This window comes from Nuphar pumila, chromosome 15, assembly GCF_984573655.1.
Source record: "Nuphar pumila chromosome 15, dmNupPumi1.hap1.1, whole genome shotgun sequence".
NCBI lineage: Eukaryota > Viridiplantae > Streptophyta > Magnoliopsida > Nymphaeales > Nymphaeaceae > Nuphar > Nuphar pumila.
Genome location: NC_143263.1, coordinates 82761571 through 82786016, shown reverse-complemented (window position 1 = coordinate 82786016; position 24446 = coordinate 82761571). Strand labels below are relative to the sequence as shown.

The 24446-nt window shown below is 38.8% G+C and overlaps 1 protein-coding gene across 2 annotated transcripts in view; it reads right to left on the bottom strand.

Annotated features, from left to right (window-relative positions):
- Window positions 1-1728: 1728 nt before the first annotated feature.
- Window positions 1729-24446, bottom strand: part of LOC149815798 (uncharacterized) — a 51838-nt gene continuing 29120 nt past the window's right edge. For both annotated transcript variants that reach the window (XM_089988365.1, XM_089988366.1), the window contains 3 exons: window positions 17032-17204; window positions 8046-8096; window positions 1729-2695 (listed from right to left, as the gene is read on the bottom strand). In XM_089988365.1, coding sequence (XP_089844491.1) covers window positions 2101-2695; window positions 8046-8096; window positions 17032-17108 — 723 coding nt within the window. In that variant the 5' untranslated portion in view covers window positions 17109-17204 and the 3' untranslated portion in view covers window positions 1729-2100. The remainder of the gene's footprint in view (window positions 2696-8045; window positions 8097-17031; window positions 17205-24446) is intronic.

Below are 24446 nucleotides of genomic sequence, written 5' to 3'. Positions count from 1 at the left end.
AAGTAGTAGAGGGTCACAACTCACAGAGTGACTGTTTAGGAAGCACTACCCAAGTAACTGCCCCCTCCAAAATTGGTGTTTACCCTCTTTTCACTTAAATTTCACTAAATTCTACAAAAATCCTATGACCATCTGTCAGCCACAAAGAGGACCTTAGGCTCTGTTTGGGAGCCAGACACTGAGGTTGCAGCTGTGAATTTCACGTATGAAGTGAAAACCATGGATTTGGCACTTCTCATTGCATTTGTTTGGGATGGTTTAATCATTTCTTTCCCATTTCCAATGGAAGGTGTTTGGGAAGGGAGACGGACAATAAATGCACCTATAAAACTGAACTTGGTGGTAGTTGAAAGAACCATGGAATGGTTTCTGGAGTGGGTGTTTGCAAATTACCACCTTTATGTGTTGGTAGTTGATTTAAGGAATTGGAGGTGGCATTCCCTATGCCAACACCCTTAAATACCATTTCTCCATGTTCCCAAACAAAATCTCATGCTATGGATTCTACAGCTCCACTCTGATGGTGCTACAACGGTAAGCTCCCAAACAGAGCCTTAGTGGAATTGGATTTCAATTCTACTAAATTCTTTGAATCCAAATACAACGTTGGTGTAATCAAAACACACACAATGACCAAAACCTTCATATAGCAATATTCACCAAAAACAAATTAATCGAAAAGTGTCTTTTTTGTCTAACTCGTTATTTCCTCTTCTTTCCATGTAAATGGATAACAATGGCATTGCTAACTACCTTTGGCCATTTTGGGGAGCTGGAGTTGGAGAGGAGTGATGAGAGTAGAGAAGCAAATGGGTGATGAAATTAGAGCTGTCAACTACATCCTTGTGAAGATATAGTTGAAAAGGGCCTACCTCCACTCTCATCTCTCAATTTTGGCTTCCAAGCATCAATTGAGTTAGATGCAGTTGGTGGAATTTATTAAATTCCCATCTCCAGCTCCCAAGCATAGCCTTAAGAACATGTGTCCGCCCTTCAAGAGGGTGATCACCTTAGAAAGAGATTGCTCCAACTGCTAGATCCATTTCATTAATAGATGGATAGAGGACCTATGTGTTGTCACTTGGAGAGCGACGGTCATATACTAGAATGGATAGATTCTCATCGACCATACACCATATAACCATGTCCAAGCATGGTAGCAGAATACATGATCAAGCTTGTAGGAGGGATGAGGTGTTAGGAGGGGGGGTCTATGAAGGTCCTTGACATGCTCCAGCACTGTCTTTTTTTTATTTAGTTACCCAAAACCAAGGCCTGGGAACGGGTAGATCATAGATAAACCCCCCAGGGGAGAGAACTCCATGGCTAGGACCATCCCACACAAGCGGCGCCTCCCTCTAAGTCAAGCATAGCTGCTCAGATAACATTTTCTATTATGGCGCAAGCGAAGCCAAGACCATATTTGAATTGCTACAGCGGAGCTCACAGAAATGCTTCATTTTTTACGCATCCAAAAGAAGAGACCCAAACCTTTTGTGGCACGCAAAACTTACCCTAAAAGAGCCGATGAAACTGAAAAAAGAAAAGTGCCACCCTATCTCTTATAGTCCTAGTCTGTTGGAAAGACTTTCAGGTTTCGATCATGGATGACTACATCTTTTACAACCACAGAATGCATCAGCATGTGGTGGATGTTTCCGGCTCTCTTTTAGACGTCTTAAACTCAACGAACACTTGAAAAGTAATCATGCATTCTAATTTGCGTGAAAACTTCATGTTACTAAACTTCAACCAAACAAAAAAGCACATAAAACTGATCAACACGACTTAATTAGTATAAAAAAGTCTCTCGCTCCTTACAGTTGGTTAGGGTGAGCATCAGGATGTCTGGAGGCCCTAGACATTACAAGGTCATTTATCTCTAGAATCTAACCCACGATGGGTATGACGCATCATTGTGCGACCAGTCCACTCTTATGGAGCTTACAGCTATGGGGCCAATTAGGGCACAATCATAGGGTATCATATCTGAGCATCAGGTGGTGATAGAACATACAGATCGATCATTTACGAGTTCACACTTCCAATTGCTTGCCACCATAATGCTGAAGTTCTGATTTTTTGCATTGCAAGGTTGAATCAAGACATGTTGAATCTCCATTGAGCAGGCAGCGAAGATCTGAAAACTTGTGAAAGCAATGATTTCTCTCTCTTGCTTAACCTTGATGCATCATATCCTCTGGTTATACCAAACTTCAGTACTTCACTCCCATCCTCTGCATTTCTTTTTCGTATCGCCAAAAGCAAGGATGCCCCTTCCAGTCCTACTTTGTGGTTCTCTGGGTCACAGGGATCCTTAACGCATGTAACTACTTCCTCTCTTGAGGCTTCACCATCTTTGTGATTCATTAGTTCAGTCTTGGCTGTTGAATCTTTTAATGCTTCATTCTTCAAGCATTCTTCCCCTGAGACCATCTCAGCATCATCACTCCTACTGTCATTCCCCCACCATTTGACAGAAACAGATGATAAGCCATCCACCGGAAATCCGTTTGTAAATTCATCAAGGTATGTCGGAATGCTTTTTGCATGGCCAGTCTGATGCACTATATGCCTTTCCTGTTGCAGAATTTTACTTCGTTGTTGAAGTGAACCTGGACTTTGCACCACTGTGCCTTGTTCCAGCTTGGGATTATCTTGAACAGAACCCAAGCTTCTGATTTGAGGTTGGTTACTATCAGTTCAGATTACAAGTCATTAGCCAGAAAACCATATAGACCAAGGCACTTGAAATACAGCTAAATAAGATGTCAAACTTATGCTGAAAGATATGATGTATATATGTGAAGAAAAAAAAAAGAGAGAACTGCTATAAAAAAGTGAAAGAAATTAACAAAAAGCCGACCTGAATAAGAGTCTCATTAGTTTATACTCGTTCACAACTTATAAAAACAAAAATAGCTTCAATTGAACACTTGTGTGCCATCAGTAGCGTGGAGGTGCAACACGAACTTGGATGATGCATATGCTACGAAAGATCAACTTCCACATGCATGAATTTCTGATAAACGACAGTCAAGTTCCAAGATTTCCTATTCAGAAATCCAAAAGATGTGTTAACCTAAAAGCAAAGACACGTGATATGTCAAGCATGAGCTGGAAAGGTGCAAAAAGGGTTTGATTTGGGTCGATATCCAACCGACTCTGAATCCATCTCGTAGTTCAAGAAACGTTTGATTAACAACTTGATTCGGATTCGTTAGGCAGGTTTATATCCGAATTCAAATCCTTAACTGAATCCAAATCTGACGGTTATTCCGAATAACACATAAAGATCATCTGATTAGTTGGTTGAATCCAGATTTGCTATTACATTTCTCCATCCAACTCTGAATTCAATTAGTCAAGATTTGATTAGGATACAATCATGTCCACATCTGAACCTAATCTGATCCATTTACATAACTAATTGTTTCACCTTGATCTCCATCTTACTCTCCAGGTCAATTTCAATATTGACTTGAATCATGTTGTACACATACACCACATGAATTGTAAAAATTCTCCTTTTCTTTTGAATAATCAGTAACTTGGTAGTAGGGCTGGTAAATGAACCGAACAGGGCACGTTAAGGCTCGGCTCATTTACCAATGGATTGAGCTAGTGTCTCAGCTTGTGTTCGTGTTTAGCCGTTCCAAGCTCTAGCTTGGTTCATCCTTGAATGAGACAAGCCCAACACGAGCTGGCTCATGTAAAAACATTTCATGTTATTTATACATGAAATATTTTTTTATATTACACTTAAAATATATAATTTATATATTACACTTAATAGTTCGTATTTTATGTATATATTTTCTATGCATCCTTCTCTTTATACATCTTCTGTGGTATTTGTTGTAATTATTCATTACTTTATTCATTGTTTCTAGTTACCCTGATTACAGCTAACAGTATAAATATAAGATACTAACACTTCCCCTCGCTAATGAAGGATTACAGGTCACAACTGCTATTCTCTTCTGTTTCTGCTCTAACAAACTTTTTTTAAGGATTTTCATGGTATTAGAGCACTTACTCTTTGTTAACTCTTAATTTTTTCTGTTTTCTTTCTCTATTTCCATTTTATTTTTCTTTCTTTCTTCCTCGTTGCTTATGATCCTCTTCTCACTTCTTTTCTATATCCTTTTCTTTCAAACCATATTTGCAAACTTATATAATTGTTCTCTACCTTCTTATTACATTTTGCAAGTTTCAAAACCTATTTTTCTACTTACTTTTCAGGTATTCATTGTTTTTTTTTTCTTCACTCAATCCAGTCATTATATTCCCTCCTTTTCTTCTTTTAGATCTATGCTGATGTCAACTAGTATTCTGCTGACAACAGCATCTTGAGACCAGGTGTTATATTAGGTTCAGATCCCAAACCTGTCCTTGTCTTGGCAAAATTTAAAGTCATTTATCAAGTATATTTGTGTTCCCTTGAAGTAGGAAGAACATTGACCCCTTCCAATTGTTGAAGAGTATACATTTATTTTTTGTTTTTTTATGACGAAGGAACCCTCACCGAGAACCAGGTCACTTAATGGGCCTGCCGCCCTGTGAGGTAAAACTACAGGTTGAGGAAATGATCACCCAGCCTTACATGCCCCAACCGTGTTAAAGCAACAGCAGCCACCATGTGCCAGTGGGATTCGATCTTGGGTCTTCAGCTTGACACAGGACCCCACTGACCACATGGGTAACCACCGCAGTGGTGAGTATACCTTTTATTATTGTATATATGGTATTGTTATTTCTCCTACATCTTTTACAGACTTGCCCTGTTGCACTGCACGGGGCATTTTTCTGATTCTTTGAAACCTCAAAACATACATACTAGAATTGAAGGAAATGAAAGACTACCCAACCTTTCCTTTATATGTGCTTTTTCTTCTCCCTCATGTCTCCTCACTTCTTGCTTCTATACTTCTCTTCATCATTAATATACATCAAAATGTACATCAAAAGCATTCGAATAGGTTGAGACTCCTAATCGCCCAACCACATCTCCTTTCTTCTTCTTTCTACACTCTTCTCACCTTATCTATCTCAATATCATCAAAATGAAAGGCTTGAGAACACTCTAGAGTGATTTTATCTTTCTTCCATTTTTTCTTTTAGGGGTAAAATAAGACCGAAAAATCTAAGATGAATCCGGGAAGAAAATAAAACTTTTGTGATTGATAAGAAAAATCTCTTACTAGTTGATCATTTGTTGCAATAAGTTTATGTTGTCATAATTGGATCAACTCAACAAAGATGATTAGGATCACTACGTAAAATGACCAAGACATACTAGAAAGTATATAAGCCCTTCTCTTTGCATTAAAACATGAGGGCTAACCATCCCACTACAACTAAAAGCATTGGTAAAAAATCTAACAAAAGTTTAGGTCAAATTAGATAATCAAGAACAGGCAGAATGACACACAAGTGGCACAAAAAAGTAGTTGCTCTTTTGCCAACAATAGGAATAAAGGAACAAGCTTTGATACTATATGATAATAAGGATGGAAGGAAATATGAAACAACTTTCTACTGACCAATCAATGGTTTGGAAATACAATGAAACCCTGTGCAAAAGCTTCAACCACCTGGTTGTACATGATATATGTGATTTTGATGAGGAAAGTCTTCCCAGCCCTAAGTGTTCAACCTAAGATCTTAAACTCATCGGTCTTTTTACAGTGAAAAATGACTCAATAGTGACAATTGGGCAGGCAGAATTCCTGTGGATTTAGCATTTCCAACCAAGTTTCTTATAGGCATATTGTAACTACTGCTATGTTAAATATGTTGGAGTTTTCTTTTCTATTACAGAGCTTCAATCTTTTGGAACTACTATCTGGGATCCATAGATTTCCTCCTATATTATACTTACTGAAGGATGGAATGGACAATATCAAGAGAAGGGAGATCTTACCAGCCTGATATCTGTTTGTCCCTAAGGAACATTATTGTAGTTATAAAAGTTTAGTACATTCACTATACTCCAAATCTAAGCAAAATAATCACTAACTGGCCTGCTCCCTTGACAACATTTCTGCCTCCGTCAATCACATTACACTTCTCAGTCATGTTCGTATAATAAGCCTTTGTCATAGCTTCCCAAAGGACAAACTTCTTTGTAAATTTTGACTTGAAAGTATTCCTAATAGAGTTCCACTAATTGGGCAACTCACTATCCAATTTCAGATAATTTAGATTGTTTGATCCTGTTTGATAGCACTCTTAAAAATCCAAGTTTCTTTGTAGCTTATTTGGCCAATTTAAGAGATCCAGACAACTCGCTGTAGTTTTTCTTTATCAAACTTCCTATCGGTTGTGATTCGCATTGCCCCCAGTTCAAAGGGGTCACTTAGGTTTACTTACAGGTTTTCAGTAAAGCAAAATGAGTTACCAACACATTGTCTATAATGAAAATATCTTGTAACACCAAAAGTCATCCTACACACAAAAAGTAGTGCTTCCCATCAGCTGTCACACATTGGTGTTACCTACAAAATTATATACCAATCTATTCATGCTTGCCCCACAATATAGTTAAAGTGGTGCACAACACAACCCAAAAACTCCAAATTGGACCAAAGTTTAAGATGTTGTAGCAATATCACATTGAAAAAGGACATTTAAAATTCATATCACAGCTATCAACTATGTAACATGGACTCTTCTAACAAAGCAACACACCCACATCGCACCCACACCGATACGAGCACGACACTTGGACACGGCTTCCTATGTGAGGTGAAGTCAACCACACTGAGGTCCATTTCTGTCAAAAAGTAGATTGGGTTAACCCTAACCAAGTGCAGTTATATCTATATTATATATAAGTACATAAATGCACATGCACATATATATATATATATATATATAAACCAATGTGACATAGGCTATCAACTTAACAAGTGGACCAGGGTTTTTGGCCCAACAAACTTGTGCAAGCTCCTCCATAATAGCAACACCACAACAATGATCCTCCCCACCCCACCCCCCAAAAAAAAACTTTTTATGCAAATTGTGAATAAGCTCTTCACGTTTTGTAGCAAGACTTGCAAAGTCAAGACCAGCTAAATGGACATAGCAAAGGCATCCATTTGCTTGTGCAATACTACGTCAATTTACTATGTATTAGAAGGTTAACTATATAAACCGAACAACCAAAAAGAAGAGAGAAAAAGTAAGGGATCTTATAAGACCAGGATAAAAAGGAATGATCTCCATTCATGATTATAACATATTACAATATTATTATGGTAAAATGTGTAGTAACTCTGCACATAATAAACCATTTCCATAAGGGGCATGTACAAGCCAACATACCAAATTACCAATGTTACCCTAGTCTTCAACATCTATATCGAGTTCAAGAATCACAAACTATGTCACATGGGTGCGGGTGCGACACGGGTGCAGCGCAATTTCAAATATTTTGGACATGGGGACTCGGCTATATATATATATATATATATATATATATATATATATATATATATATATATATATATATATATATAATTATTTTTTTAGTTTTTCACTCTAAAAATGGACGAATATAGACAATCGTCGATGTTGACCGAGTGCAAAACGTGGATGGACTCGGCCCCGGTGCGTTGACTGAGTCTGACTCTTCGTTAACCGTGTCCGAAGCCGCACCCGTGTCGACGCGGGTGCGTCGACCCCCTAGCCGAGTCCGTGTGACATAGATCACAAAACACATTGATCAATCAAAAAGTAATTGTTTTCATCATTAAGTCCTAAATCAACCATTTTTCATGTTACAAACATATGTTCAAAATCTTACACACAAGGAGTTCAGCATCTGCTAATTTTTATATTTTGTGCAAAATCTGCATTTTCCATTTTGTGAATTTTTATTGAAAAGTTAAGTTAGAGAATTGTAACAATAGAAAATATCTAAAAAATTGAAATATATATAAATAAATATCCAAATGCAATAGCATCAGCATTCGGCATGAAAAATCTGAACGCTACAAGTATAAAAGTCCAAAAGATGTAAATAAGAAAAACATGCATACCTTGATGGAAACGATGAAACAAGATCAATGCAGGTCCATGAATGCTCAGATCTGTTCTGATATTGTTCAAAGTTAGAAAAGATATAACATTAACAAAATTGTTCTCAAAAAAGGCGAAGACTATCACATAATCACCGTAACTTTCAGTAAATGTAATGTGTCTGAACTGAATATATGAAGTACAAACAACTTTCATGATTATATAATTGTCAAAGCACATGGATGCAATCATATATATATATATATATACAGAATTTATGACAAAGATCATTTTTAAATTCCTACTCATTAGTCTCATTATGTTGATGAACAGGTAAGGTTTGTTGTTCTTAAATTAGTACTATAGCTGAAAAATGTAAAAGCCTATTTATGTGATACTGATTAGAAGTTAAGACAAGCTAAGCAAAAACACTTGTAGGCTTACGCACTGTACATTACACGGACACCGGACATGAGTCCAAAAAATGACAAGGATATGAATGGTAAGACATGTGAATTTTGTAAGGTTATGACATCATACACACACACAAGGAGAGACAAGTGAAAAAATATACCATACGAAAAAAAATGAGTCCTAAAATCAATTGCGAAATGCACATCCATTTTTTATTGACATGTGAATTTTGTAAGGTTATGACATCATACACACACACACAAGGAGAGAACAACAACAACAACAACGCCTTCATCCCAAAACAATTGGGGTCGGCTATATGAACCAAAAAAGAAAATCATTTTGGGTCTTCCACATGAATCCTTCTCCTCCAATCATTTATATCCAATGCCATGTCCTCCGTGAGGTTCAAAGCATTCATATCCTTTCCTATCACCTCCATCCATGTCTTCCTAGGCCTACCCCGACCTCTTTTAACTAATATATTTTCCCATTTCTCCATCCTTCTAACTGGAGCATCATTAGGCCTTCGCCGAATATGTCCAAACCACCGTAAACGATTCTCTCTCATCTTATTTTCAATGGGTGCAACGCCTACCTTCTTATGTATCTCCTCGTTCTTAATCTTATCTTTTATTGTATTTCCACACATCCATCTCAGCATACGCATCTCAGCTACACTCATTTTTTGAATATGATGTCTCTTGGCAGCCCAACATTTCGTACCATATAGTAAAGCGGGCCTAATAGTCGTCCTATAAAACTTTCCCTTCAACCGCAATGGCATTCTACGATCGCACAACACTCCAGTTGCACTTTTCCATTTCATCCACCCAACCTTTATCCTAGGATTAACATCTCCATCAATTTCTCCATACTTTTGAATGATAGATCCCAAATATTTGAAACAATCATCCACCGGTATTTCTTGCTCACCAAGCTTCACTACACTCTCATCACTACTTCGTTGCTTACTAAACCGACATTCCATGTATTCTGTCTTACTTTTAGTCAACTTAAAACCTCTTGCTTCCAATGTCTGTCTCCATAATTCTAACTTAGCATTAACCTCAGCTATAGACTCATCAATCAAAACAATATCATCAGCAAACAACATACACCACGGCACATTTTCTTGAATTGATCTCGTAAGCTCATCCATCACTATAGCAAATAGGAAAGGGCTTAAAGCAGATCCTTGATGTAACCCAACCGTTATAGGAAAATTGGTTGTTACCCCTCCACAAGTGCGGACATTGGTTACTACTCCTTCATACATATCTTTAATTATACTAATGTACTTAAGAGAAACACCTTTCTTCATCATTGTCCACCAGAGAACGTCCCTAAGTACTCTATCGTATGCCTTCTCTAAATCAATAAAAACCATATGCAAATCTTTGTTCCTCTCTCTATATCTTTCAATAAGTTGTCTAAGAAGATGTATAGCTTCCATAGTTGATCTTCCAGGCATAAAACCAAATTGATTCTCCGATATCATGACAACCTTCCTCAACCTAGACTCAATCACCCTCTCCCAAAGTTTCATAGTATGACTCATGAGTTTTATACCACGATAGTTTGTGCAATCTTGTATATCACCCTTATTCTTATATAAAGGCACCAAAGTACTCTTCCTCCACTCATTAGGCATCTTATTTGTTCGCCAAATCAAGTTAAAAAGATTTGTCAACCATTCTAAACCTTTCTCTCCCAAGCATTTCCAAGCCTCGATAGGTATACCATCTGGGCCAACTGCCCTTCTTGATTTCATTTTCTTCAAAGCCTCTGCAATTTCTTTCTTTTGAATCTTGCGCATGAAGTCACGATTTATCTCATGAAAAGGAATGGACAAGTCTCCAAGAAGAGTGAAAAAATATACCAATTTTTGAAAAGTGAAAAAATATACTATACAAAAAAATGAGTCCTAAAATCAATTACGAAATGCACATCCATTTTTTATTGGATTTTGATTATTAATGATTTACATGAAATATGAACATCTAACTAGAAAAATTGAACATTTCATGTTCAAGGCACCTAAAAGCTATCTTACATAGGTGTGGGTACATATACAAAGGTATGACATTGTCACGGGCCTATTTCCTTCAATAAGTCAACACAGCGCAACGGTCTATCCTTACCGCCGCAAGCCTACTTATTGCTCGCTTGCCAGTCGCGGAAGCTTGTAATCAAAGTGAAGAGAGAATGGAAGGAGAAGAATTGCAATCACAATGAGGGTGAACAAAAGAAAGCTCAACGCATTTAATTCATTCACAATTTAGCTCGTAGGCCACTTACAGTTCAATTATACGGGCTGCCCATTCGGGGTATTGATTCACCTGAACCGGGAAGCTTACATGAGACTCAACAAAAGCAAAACAAACTCTACATGCAACTTTACAATATAAATCACAAGGAAACATGTTCCCCCCTTCAAATCATGTGTCGTCCTCAGCACCATTTGTTTCATGTTAAGCCCTGACTTCAGCCGGGTAGCGGTTGTTCATCCGGAAAGCTGGCTCCCACGTAGGTTTCGTTGTTTCCTCCCATTACATTAGGTATTTCTTCGCTTCGCTGAAGTAGTTGACCTTGTGGCGAAGGATTTGACTGAGGTGTTTCTCGACCCGTTGTGTTGTCGGGGCCCTCTGCATGATGAGAGCGCGTTGTGGCACGTTACGTTTCGAATCTCCGTCATGTGTATGAAACTGTTTAAGGTTGCACATGTGAAACACCGGGTGCACCTTGAAATCTGGGGGGCAAGTCCAGCTTATACGTCAGTTTGCCCACCTTCTTTGTGATGGTGAATGGTCCTTCATACTTTCTGGTCAGTCTGTGGTGTCGCCCACGGAAGATGCTTGTACAGCCAGGGTAAAGCTTCACCAACACTTGGTCCCCAACTTGAAACCCAGTCGGCCGACGATGCTTGTCCGCCCACTTCTTCATTCTCTTTGTTGCCTTGTGTAGAAATGTCTTCGCCAACTCATTTTACTCGTGTCAGCCTCAAACAAACTGATAGGCGAAGGATGGCCTTTCATTTTCTTGTGCAGCAAGAGTGTGCGGGTCAACGGTTACTGCCCCATGGTTATTTCAAACAAGTTATGGCCTGAAGACTCGTTCTTCTGTAGATTATAACAGAATTGTGTCACGTCAAGGAGCTTAACCCAATTTTTCTGATTGGCACAATGCCTAAGGTATTGTTCAAGTATCCCGTTAATGCGCTCTGTTAGCCTATCGATCTGCGGATGGAAGCTTGTTGAAAACAGCAAATCAGGGCCAAGTAACTGAAATACTTCACGTCAGAACTTGCCCATTAAGCGAGCATCGCGATCACTCACAATACTCTTTGGTATGCCCCAGCGCTTCACCACATGCTTTACAGTCTTCTCTGCAGGGCACTCCTTAGAAACTGGGATGAAGGTGACATACTTTGAGAAACGATCAACCACCACAAGGATGGAGTCGGTGTCATCTACCTTCAACAGACTAATAAATAAAGTCCATGAAGATGCTTTCCCAAGGACGTTCTGGAATCGGTAGAAGCTCAAGGAGGCCGGCAGTCTTCTGGTTGGTCCCCTTGTCTTGCTGGCAGATGAGGCATGTTCGCACATACCCCTCCACATCGTCCCTCGTGTACGGCTAATAGTAGCCGCGCTCAAGAAGTTCTAAGGTTCGCTCCTAACCAGGATGGTCGACCCATAATGTATCATGGCACGCCTTAAGCAATTCTCGACGAAGGCTTCCCCACCGCGACACGATGATGTGTCCCCCTTTTGTCATGAAGAGGTCGTCCTGTAGCCAAAATCGTCAAGTCTTCCCTGTCTGCGCCAGAGAAACAAGGTGTTGTGTCGTCGAATCCTGCTGTGTACCTTCGCGGATGCGGCTCAAGAAAGTGTCCACGCGCATCAGTCAGTTCAACCTTGTAGCTCAATGCGTCCGCAACTACATTGGTCTTCCCAACCTTGTACTCTAAGGCAAAGTCGAACTCAGCCAAAAACATCTGCCACCGAACTTGCTTAAGCATCGGCTTCTTCTGTGTCTAAAAATAACTCGTGGCAACATTGTCCGTCTTGACGACAAACTAGGCACTCAGAAGGTAGTGTCGCCAAGTCCTGAGGCAATACACGATAGCTGTCATATGACGTTCATGCACCGTATAACGCCTATTTGCATCCTTTAGCTTACGACTCTCATATGTGATCGGATGGTCGTCCTGCGTAATTACTCTATCGATGGCAAAGTCTTAGGCGTCTATGTAGACCTCAAAGGGTCTCGAGTGATCAGGCAGTCGCAGCACTGACTCCCTCACTAAGGTTTTCCTCAAGTCATCGATGACATCTTGGCATGCTCTTATCTAAAGCCATACCCGATTCTTATTTAACAGGTCAATGAGGGGCTAGCAATGAGGGAGTAACCTTCAATTAACTGTCGATAATAATTTGTCAAACCAAGGAATGACCGCAACTCTGGCACTTTACTTGGCGAAACCCATTCTTGGATGGCTCTTATCTTTTGTTCATGCATGAGCAGCACCTCACGCCCTATAACGTGGCCAAGAAAGCTATTCTTCTCATGACTGAAGAGACACTTATCTCTTTTAACACAGAGATCATTCACCTTTAGCACCTGAAACACTGTTCGCAAGTGCCCGACATATTCCTCCATATTGCTGCTATAAATCACGATGTCATCCAAGTAGATTACCACAAACTTGTCTAACGGTAAAAAATTTGATTCATTAGATCGTGAACGTGGATGGAGCATTTGTCAACTCGAATGACATTATTAAGAATTTGTAAGCACTATAGCGAGTGACGCAAGTTGTCTTCGGCTCATCGCCATCAGCATCCTCACCCGCCAATAACTCAATCTCAAGTCTAGCTTTGAAAAGACTCGAGCACTGCCCAACTGATCGAACAAGTCCGCTATTAGTGACAACGGGTACTTGTTCTTTATCGTGACCTTGTTTAGCGCACGGTAGTCCACACACAACCGCTTGGAGCTGTCATATTTCATCTGAAATAGGACTGGTGCGCCAAATGTGGCTTTTGATGGACGAATGATGCCTGCATCCAGCATCTCGTCCAGCTGCCTGCGCAGCTCTTTCAGCTCAGTTGGCCCCATGCAGTATAGAACCATTGTGAGAGGCTTCGCTCCCGAGGTCAACTCAATCTTATGGTCGACCTCGCGTCTTGGTGGTAGACGCTTCAGCAATTCTGGAGGCATCACCCCCCGAAACTCCGCCAACAGTGTGGCTAGGGTCAGCGACATTGTTGCACGCACGACAACTAAGAATGTCTGCTCCCCACGCTTGAAACTCTTCTTCAACTGCATTGCCGACAACACTGAAGTATTGTCTTTCTAAGGTAGTGAAATGTGTGTGACTGGTTTCGCCTCATAATCGTCAACGAGTTAAACTTTGGCAGCAAAGTCACATTCTGACTTGGCTTCAGAGTTCACCATTTTGATGGTCCTCTGCTTTGGCCCGGGCTTCAAGCCCAGCCGCTCTACCTCTTCTCGCGAGACAAAATTGTGTGTGGCCCCAGAATCTACTATTGATGTAGTAGACTTTCAATTCGTAATGATTTCCAGGTACATGAGTTCCTTACTGACCTGCATTTTTTCAGTTGCGCAACTTCTAGCTGCGTTAATTGATCGCAAGGCCCCCCATCCTTGGTTAGATGGACTCAGTATCACTGCATTCTGCCTGCACCGCATTAGCTTACCCATCGTCCTTTACAAGTTGCTTTGCACACTACATGGCGATATGTCTATCGCCACAGAACCAGCAAGTAACAATTGCTCACTTGTTCCTGTTGTTAAACTTCTTGAAGTTTTGTTTCTTATGAAATTGGTAGGATGTCGACGCCTCACCTTTGTTGTTACGTCACTCATCCTTCTTATATTCGTGGTCAGGCTTCTTCCCGACCTTGGTTGATGGGGTGAAAAGCTTGCGTTTAGTGTCAACTCAGCGCTCGGTCGTCACATATGCATCTTCCAAAATACTGGGATTACTGCTTTCCACTTCAAACTGTGTCCACTTCAAACTGTGTCCATGGGTGAAGTCCCACAATGAACCAGTTGAGTTTGTCATCATCTGGCACGCTACACCTCAAGCATAAGCTTCTGGAACGTTCTGACATAGTCTTGCAACAAACCAGTATGTTTAAGATCTGACACCATCATGTAAGCATGTCTTTGCGCATTCCTCGACATGAAGTAGCTGCGCAGTTCCATTTTGAAGTCGTCAAAGGTGTCTATCACGCATTGACCCCTCTCCATCCATCCTGTAAGTCTGTCTTTGCGCATTTCTCGACATGAAGTAGTTGCGCAGTTCCATTTTGAAGTCCTCAAAAGTGTCTATCACGCATTGACCCCTCTCCATATCACTGTGTGTCCGCCTCCACCAAGCGATAGCATCTCCATCAAGTAGGATTGCATCAACCTTAATCCTGAGATCTTTAAGCGTCACGTTCTGAATATCCAAGTAGTCTTCTATTTGGAACAAGAAGTTCTCAATGACCTTGCGATCGCGAGAACCATTGAACTTTATGATGGTCTTGGCACATCAATCCTTTATGGCCTCTCACCATTTCCCCCATTTAGGGTCACTGTCTGCAACAATGTGTGGTTCTTCAACTAAAGTTCCTCTACTTCAGTCTGCAAGTCGACCACTGTTGTCGTCAACGACACCTGCTCTTGCAGGCTCGCCACCACATCATTCAATCCACTTTATGATTCAATTGCGTGTGAAATTGCTTCTTTGTGTGAAGTCACATCGTCCATCAGCTTGTTGACCGTTGCAACCATATGCTCTTGGCCCAAAGGTGAACCCATCTCATCAGCTCTGGCAACTGTCTTGCCCTTGGTGTTACTCAAGTTTTGATAGGACGCCATGATGTCTTGCTCACAAATCGTAGCCTGTCGATACCAACTCCGAAGATACTTCCCCAGCACGAAAACGAGCTCTGGTATCACTTGTCACGGGCTTATTTTCTTCAATAAGCTAGCGCGGCGCGACGATCCTACTTATCGCTCTCTTGTAATCAAAATGCAAGAGAGCAAGAGAGAACGGAGGGAGAAGAATTGCAATCACAAGAAGCAATCACAACAAGGGTGAACAAAAGAAAGCTCAACGCACTTAATTCATTCACAATTTAGCCCGTAGGCCACTTACAGTTCAAGTATACAGGTTGCCCCTTCGGGATATTGATTCACTTAAACCAAGCAGCTTACATCAGACTCAACAAAGGCAAAACAGACTCTAGACGCAACTTTACAATATAAGTCACAGGGGAACAGACACAGGGATTTTGTTTAAGTATGGGCACGGGGCCACTAGAATATGAGAACTTTGGTATGATCTACATGCTTGCTTTTATGGGGACCTGCTCCAATGTATAAGCGAGAATTTTTAAGGCTTGAAAATCAATAGCTCAAAATTTCATAATTATTGAAGATCCCAAAAACCCATTTTTTATCGAATAAATATGATCCAAGAATTGATTATTAGGAAATGGATCACGCCCAACACCTCTGCAGGCCGAATTTGCAAAAAAAAATGGAAAATGCCTCATTCACACCAAAGTTCTCATATTCTAGTGGCCCTGTGTGTCAGGTCAAGATCTGCATCTACAAACCATTTTATTGGCATTATACAATTAAATAAAATATAGGCTCTTTTGTTAAACATTTTATTTGTTATATTAATAACCAAAAGAAGGGATTGAGATACTTTTGTAATTTAGACAGTTTTGGCTTTTTATTAAAAGAGGGGGAGCGTGGGGTATTCATTTACTAAAAAGGGGCGGGGAACGAACCGTCTCTCTCTCTCTCTCTCTCTCTCTCTCTCTCTCTCTCTCTCTCTCTCTCTCTCTCTCTCACACAGGAGGGGGCAGAGAGTGCTGTGGACGCTAGGTTGGGTCAGGCCAAAAAAAAAGAGAAAAAACTAAAAGGAGACTTTCAGGTTTCGAGTCTGAGATGGACTCGACCCCAATCTGTACCACTGTCGACCCATGTCATCTCTATATTACATTAATATATGAGTGCACTAATTAAACCCAATTACAAGCAACATCACAATTAAGAAATATTACAACACAATGCTAGTATGGGTGGCATCCCAAAACATACAGCAAATCCCATTATTGTCACTAAAAAGTTCATGTTCAATTTTTTGTCCAATTCTTGTCAACTGAGTAAGTGTGAGATACGGAACAAACTGCACAATGAATTAGTACACAAACATGTTAACATATTCCAAGGCAATCAAATGTTGGTAAGCAGGAATCATCAGGAAGGTCAAGATGCTAGTTTTTGTGTCACTAAAATGAATGCAGTAAGATCAGGTGGATTCACTTCAAATACAGAAGAATCTGAGAAAGATCACAGAACTTTGTGCTACAGAAATTAATCAGAAAAAACAAATTTAGGAATATAGAAGGATAAATTGAACGGTTTCCTTTGGTAAGCTTAGAGAGAATAACTGAAGCTTTTAAAGAAAGTGCAACAATTTTGAAGTGGAAGAAAGATTGCATGAATTTTCCAGAAAAGGAAAAGATAGTAAGTGCAGGAAAAGAAAAAGGAACTCACAAAGTTGATGCACAAGAGGATGGAGTCATTGAAGAGTTGAGTGCTGCTGCTGCTCCACTTCCAGCTGAAGGTTCCATGTTCTGCCTTGGTACCTTTGCCAATTCAGAAAGCTCACTACTCCTTTCCGTAGCAGTGTCTTTTTTTATTTCATCAACTGTCTTGCCAGAAAGGAACTATAGTGTGTGTTTTACCAAAGAAGAAAGTAAATAGAAAGGAGTGAGGGGAATGTTTTTCAAATTATATAGACTTGTGAAGAAAAAAAAATTGGCACTTTGTGTGATATCCCAAATTTTCCAATATAAGAATGTGCATTTGAGCATAAAATTCCTAAGAATAGAGCAAAGAATACAAGTTATATGACTGCTTAAAGAATAATAGTAATAAAAATTGTCCTTGATTTTTTGGAAAATAATTTCTACTTAAGGTGCACAAAAATTCTTTTAACAAAAAAATTTGGTTGTTAACTCTTTATTAAGTACCTCTGATATTTCAAAAATATCATGACACTTGAGATGTTCAAAAATAAAGAACACTCCCAATGTTCTCTTTTTTTTCGATAATCCAAGGGAACCTCCCCACCCCACCCCAATCACCGACCACACATTGGTTGGCCTCCGGTTGGTAAAACCCATGAGGTCCCCCCTGCCCACAGGGGAGGAGTACACCCAGCTTCGATCTTGCAACAAGGGATGCCACCAGTGGATTTCAGCTGTGTGATGTCCCATCAACTTGTTGACATTCACAAATCACCCCTACCATATGAACGGAGCCCTTGTGGGCACTCCCAATGTTCTTTATAAGATTGCCCCAATATTAGTTGAGCACCTAAGAAAGAGAAAGAAAGGTCCTTCCCAATGTTTTTTGCTGAAAACTTGCCACGATGATCCAAGAGTTAAAATTTTATGGAGATTTTCCTTAATAATCTAGTGTGAGTTAAGTCCCTGAGAATGACATTTTTGCCATACAGTCATACCAATTTTCAATCTGGTAAGTTCTTCATAATCTCTTAGAATAACCAATTTACAAAGCCTTGGCTGGTTAGCCAGTTTGATTTTCTCAACAAACTGAGAACCCTATCATCTGAATGAAACTTGCAGAAACGTCAATTAATAGGTGAAGTCCAGGTCTTTACTCGCCAAGGAAATTCATGTATCTCCTGTGTTTAAGAAATGTATTTATAATTGTACACTTAGGTTTCTAGCATAACGTTAGTTATGCCCTTCAATGTAAAATAGACTCCAACCATTTATGAATCCTCTCGATCTTTTGAAAACTTATGCTACTCATAGTTTTATGGGTGAGTCTAAGTGGCATGAGAAAAGTGGCTAAGGAGGTATTGGGTGAGTCTAAAGGCGGTGCACCACTAAGGATACATCATGGTGGAACGAGAATGTCAAATTAGCTATTAAGGTTAAAAGAGAGTGTTATAGAAATCTAAGTAAGAGTCGTGATAATGAGAATTTGGAGAAGTATATGATAGCAAGGAAGGAAGCTAAAAAAGTTGTTCGAAACGCGAGGGCTAAGGTATATAAGGAGGTTTATGACAAGTTGGATACCAAAGAAGGCGAGAAGGATATTTATAGCCTTGCAAAGATTAGAGATAAGAAATCGAAGGATTTGGGTATGGTTAGATGTATCAAAGATGAAACGCAAAGGGTTTTAGTCAAAGATGAGGAGATTAAGGAGAGATGGAAAGATTATTTTGATAAGCTATTTAATGATAGTCATGCTCAAGATCTTGGAGACTTCTCCATTCCTTTTCATGAGATAAATAGTGACTTCACGCACAAGATTCAAAAGAAAGAAATTGCAGAGGCTTTGAAGAAAATGAAATCAAGAAGGGCAGTTGGCCCAGATGGTATACCTATCGAGGCTTGGAAATGCTTGGGAGAGAAAGGTTTAGAATGGTTGACAAATCTTTTTAACTTGATTTGGCGAACAAATAAGATGCCTAATGAGTGGAGGAAGAGTACTTTGGTGCCTTTATATAAGAATAAGGGTGATATACAAGATTGCACAAACTATCATGGTATAAAACTCATGAGTCATACTATGAAACTTTAGGAGAGGGTGATTGAGTCTAGGTTGAGGAAGGTTGTCATGATATCGGAGAATCAGTTTGGTTTTATGCCTGGAAGATCAAATATGGAAGCTATACATCTTCTTAGACAACTTATTGAAAGATATAGAGAGAGGAACAAAGATTTGCATATGGTTTTTATTGATTTAGAAAAGGCATACGATCGAGTACCTAGGGACGTTCTCTGGTGGACTATGATGAAGAAAGGTGTTTCTCTCAAGTACATTAGTATAATTAAAGATATGTATGAAGGAGTAGTAACCAATGTCCGCACTTGTGGAGGGGTGACAACCAATTTTCCTATAACGGTTGGGTTACATCAAGGATCTGCTTTAAGCCCTTTCCTATTTGCTATAGTGATGGATGAGCTTACGAGATCAATTCAAAAAAATGTGCCGTGGTGTATGTTGTTTGCTGATGATATTGTTTTGATTGATGAGTCTATAGCTGAGGTTAATGCTAAGTTAGAATTATGGAGACAGACATTGGAAGCAAGAGGTTTTAAGTTGACTAAAAGTAAGACAGAATACATGGAATGTCGGTTTAGTAAGCAACGAAGTAGTGATGAGAGTGTAGTGAAGCTTGGTGAGCAAGAAATATCGGTGGATGATTGTTTCAAATATTTGGGATCTATCATTCAAAAGTATGGAGAAATTGATGGAGATGTTAATCCTAGGATAAAGGTTGGGTGGATGAAATGGAAAAGTGCAACTGGAGTGTTGTGCGATCGTAGAATGCCATTGCGGTTGAAGGGAAAGTTTTATAGGACGACTATTAGACCCGCTTTACTATATGGTACGGAATGTTGGGCTGCCAAGAGACATCATATTCAAAAAATGAGTGTAGCTGAGATGCGGATGCTTAGATGGATGTGTGGAAATACAATAAAAGATAAGATTCGGAACGAGGAGATACGTAAGAAGGTAGGTGTTGCACCCATTGAAAATAAGATGCAAGAGAATCGTTTACGGTGGTTTGGACATATTCGGCGAAGGCCTAATGATGCTCCAGTTAGAAGGTTGGAGAAATGGGAAAATATATTAGTTAAAAGAGGTCGGGGTAGGCCTAGGAAGACTTGGATGGAGATGATAGGAAAGGATATGAATGCTTTGAACCTCACCGAGGACATGGCATTGGATAGAAATGATTGGAGGAAAAGGATTCATGTGGAAGACCCAAAATGAATTTCTTTTTTGGTTCATATCGCTGACCCCAATTGTTTTGGGATGAAGGCGTAGTTGTTGTTGTTGTTGTTGTATGCTACTCATAGTTTTAGTCATATGCTGCAATAGAAAAGCTAAAAGAATCCTGTGAAGCTTAAGACAGAATCTGGACAAAGAATGTTGTCCAAATACTGCAAGTAATAGAAGAAATACAGTTACTGATCTAATGTATTAAAAAGATGTCACGCGGGTGCGGTGCGGGTAGCACCTGCGGACCAGGTGTGTCCTGGGCCCGGCCAAGCCCACCCAAAAAGTTTTATTTTTGTTCTCTTCTGGTCTCCACGCCATTGCCAACGACAAAGGAAAGAGGAGAAGAAGAAGAAAAAGGAAAGAGAGAAACAAGGAAAGAAAGAAGAAAATGAGGAAGAGGAGGTGCAGAGAGAGAAAGAGGGGAGAAAGAAAGAAGAAAAGGAGGAAGAGGCGGTGGAGAGAGAGAAAAAAGGAAGGAGAGGAAGAGGGAAAGAAACGGAGGAAGAAGAGGCGGTGGAGAGAGAGAGAGAAAGAGTACCCAAAAAGATAATCCAAACCCATACGCTTATGTAAGGGTTTGGATTTAAATTTAACCCACTCATATTTTATAAAGGGTTCATCTAACATTAAACTAGTTGTGTTTAACATTAGATAGATTCAACTTTATGAAAATGACTAAAATACTCTTAAAAGAATGATACTTTTAAAAATGCATGGCTACTTTTTGGGCATTAAAGGTCTTTTGAACTAGAATGGAAATGAAAAGTCAAACACCTTTTTCGAAAAGAAATAACTTTATCAATGCATTAAATTTACCGTTTTGACTTCAAAAAGTAACCATATATTTTCAAAAATACCACTTTTTAAAGATATTTTAGTCGTTTTAATATGGTTGAATTCATCTAATGTTAAACACAACTAGTTTAATGTTAGATTAACCCATTTAGAAAAGATATTTAATTTAACCTAAGCATATATATATATAAAACCGTACCATCTTACCTACACTTTTTGAATTTGTCGTGTCGGACTCTCAAACCTGCACCCCGTACCTATGTGACTGTAATGAAATGAATTCAACCCAATAAACGTGCAACAACACACTTCAATAAAGTAGAATAATTGATTGAATAATCACACCGCCGACACAAGGATCAAATAACTTAGTCTGGAGGGTTCTGGAACGTGAATTCCCAGGTCCTCTAGTAGTTGTCGCAACCATAATAACTCCGATGTGATTGTTGTCATGGCACAATACTCAACTTCAGTGGAAGAAAGGGACAAATTCTGTTGTTTTTTACATCACCATGAAATTAGGAAATCAATTACAAACACAAATAAACCAGTGGTTGAGCATTTATCATTTAAATCCCCTCCCCAGTCAGAATCAGAATATGCAATGACTTCTAATGAAGAAGAGGATGATAAAAACAATTCATGATTAATGGATTTCTTAATATATCTAAGAATTCTCATTACATCACTCTTATGCACTGTAGTGAAAGCATGTTGAAATTGACTAACAGAATGAATAGCATGAAAATATATCGAAACGAGTAATAGAGAGATAAGACAAAGCTCCAACCATTTGTATGTAGGGAGTTGGATCTTGCAAAGGCTCGCAATCATATTTCTTCATTTTAGCATTTATGACCTCTAGAATATCAACCAGTTTTTCATCCGAGAGTCCTAGTCGTTCAATGATCGTTGTTGTGTACTTAGTCTGTGACAAAAAATAACCACGAGGTGAATAGGCTACTTCTATTCAAAAACAAAATCGTAAAAAGCCAAGTGCAAAGGCTCGCAATCATATTTCTTCATTTTAGCATTTATGACCTCTAGAATATCAACCAATTTTTCATCTGAGAGTCCTAGTCGTTCAATGATCGTTGTTGCGTACTTAGTCTGTGACAAAAAATAACCACAAGGTGAATAGGCTACTTCTATTCAAAAACAAAATCGTAAAAAGCCAAGATTTGTCATATCAAAGTTAGCTTTAAGCACATCTTTGATATGATTATCTCCCTACTTATCACCTCCTATGATTATCATATCATCTACATAAAATAATAAGATCATCATTCTTGCATTGGAAGACTTAACAAATAACGCAATGTCAGTAAAACAAAATTTAAAATGAAGTTGTGTCATCACATTACTGAACCTATCATACCAAGCTTTGGGAGCTTGTTTTAAGCCATACAAGGGTTTGCGCAACTGAAGAGTTTTTCTGTGTGCTAAAACCAAGTCTGGTGGAGGATCCATGTAAACCTCCTCGTCCAGATTACCATTCAAAAATGCATTTTTACCATCCATTTGAAATACAAGTCATTTCCTAATCGAAGTTATAGCAATTAGAGTTCTAACAGTGGTCATTTGAGGGACTGGGCAAACATCTCATCATAGTCTATCTACATCTTATAGTTTTCCTTCATTTAGTTAATATTTAGATAACCCAAGTTTTTGCCTTTTCCAAAGTTTCTAATTCATCATGCATGCCCTCAATCCATTATTGATGAAGTTTAGCCTCATGATAAGATTGAGGTTCGAAATATGAGTGTATGGCCATTAGGCATTATCTATACCAAGGTTGCAAGACTAGGAAGCAAAAGCGGGAAACGATACAGGAAGCAAAAGCCAGAAATGATGCATTTTAAAATGTATAGGAAGCCGGAAGCGAGGAATAAAAAAATATATAAGAATTGAATGAAAATCAAAATAAAACACAAATAAAAACTAAAATAAAAGAGGCTAATATCAAATTTCATGATTTTTTAGTGTAAAACTTACATTTTTAGCAAAATCTAAAAATGATGGCTACCAATTTAGAGAAAGCACATGTAAGTGAGTGAGAAGAGTTTGAGAAAACACAAAAAAACATGAAAAGTTGAGTAAGAGAACATATAAGAAGAATAGATGAAGTGTGTGAAAAGCATAGGAGCAACATGGGAGAATCGAGGTTCTCATCAAGTTTCGGAAGCGACAAGTATCGCGCTTTCAAAGCGAGTTTCCGAAAACGAGCTTCCCACCTATCGAAGAAGCTTCCGATAACTCTGATCTATACCTTGGTTCAAAGCAATCAGAGGATACAAATCTACTATGGGCTTTTGAAATTCTTATGGATTTTCTAAGACTAGAAGAATCTACTTCTTGGTTTTGGGAATATCTTTCTAAAGCACATGGTGGAAGATCTTCGGTACGTCGAGCATAGGTTTATATGTTATTGTGAGATAGATCTATATTATCAAGATCTCTATTCACATTCTCACTTGCATTATGCGTGACTTGATTTTCACTCATGAATATTTTCGTTAAAAAAAAATGAAGTCATAACTTTTTTGGATTTTTTCCTTGCTAAAACCAAATTCATTTTCAAGAAAAGTGACATTTCGAGAAACATACAATTTGTTTCTTTCAATGTCATAACATGTATATCCCTTTTGGTTTTCGGCATAACCTAAAAAAACACAAGGATATGCTTCTGGAAAAAGTTTGTCATTTTTATTGGTAAGGACAAAGCATTTGCATCCAAAGACCTTTAACCTTTTATAATCAGGAGATGTTTTACAAAGTTTTTCAATAAGAAAGATATTTTCAATGTTTTTTGAAGGCATTTTATTTATCAAATAGACTGTCATAAGGACAGCTTCGGCCCAAAATTATTTTTTTGAGCATTTCTAGACACAAGAAGTGTTCTAGTGGTCTCAATAATGCGTTTATGCTTCCTCTCGGCTAGTCTATTTTGTTGAAGAGTATATGAACATGATTTTTTATAAACAATCCCATTTAGGCCAAGATAATTTTCAAATTCTTTTGACACAAATTCTCCCTCGGAATCAGTTCTAAAGATTTGAATATTAGTTTTACATTGATTCTTTATATACCAGTGAATTTTTTTAAAACAATCAAATACTTTCGATTTTTGTTTTAGAAAAAATATCCAAGAGTATCTACTATAGTCATCTACAAACACAACATAATAGGATACACCTCCTTTGGACACAACTGGAGTCGGGCCCCGTAAATCCGAATGAACTAATTCAAATGGGTACTTAGTTATAAAATGTCTTGGTCCAAAGGGCAAAGACTTCATTTTGCCAAGAATGCAATCTTCATACACAAAATCTCTTTCTTTATAACTT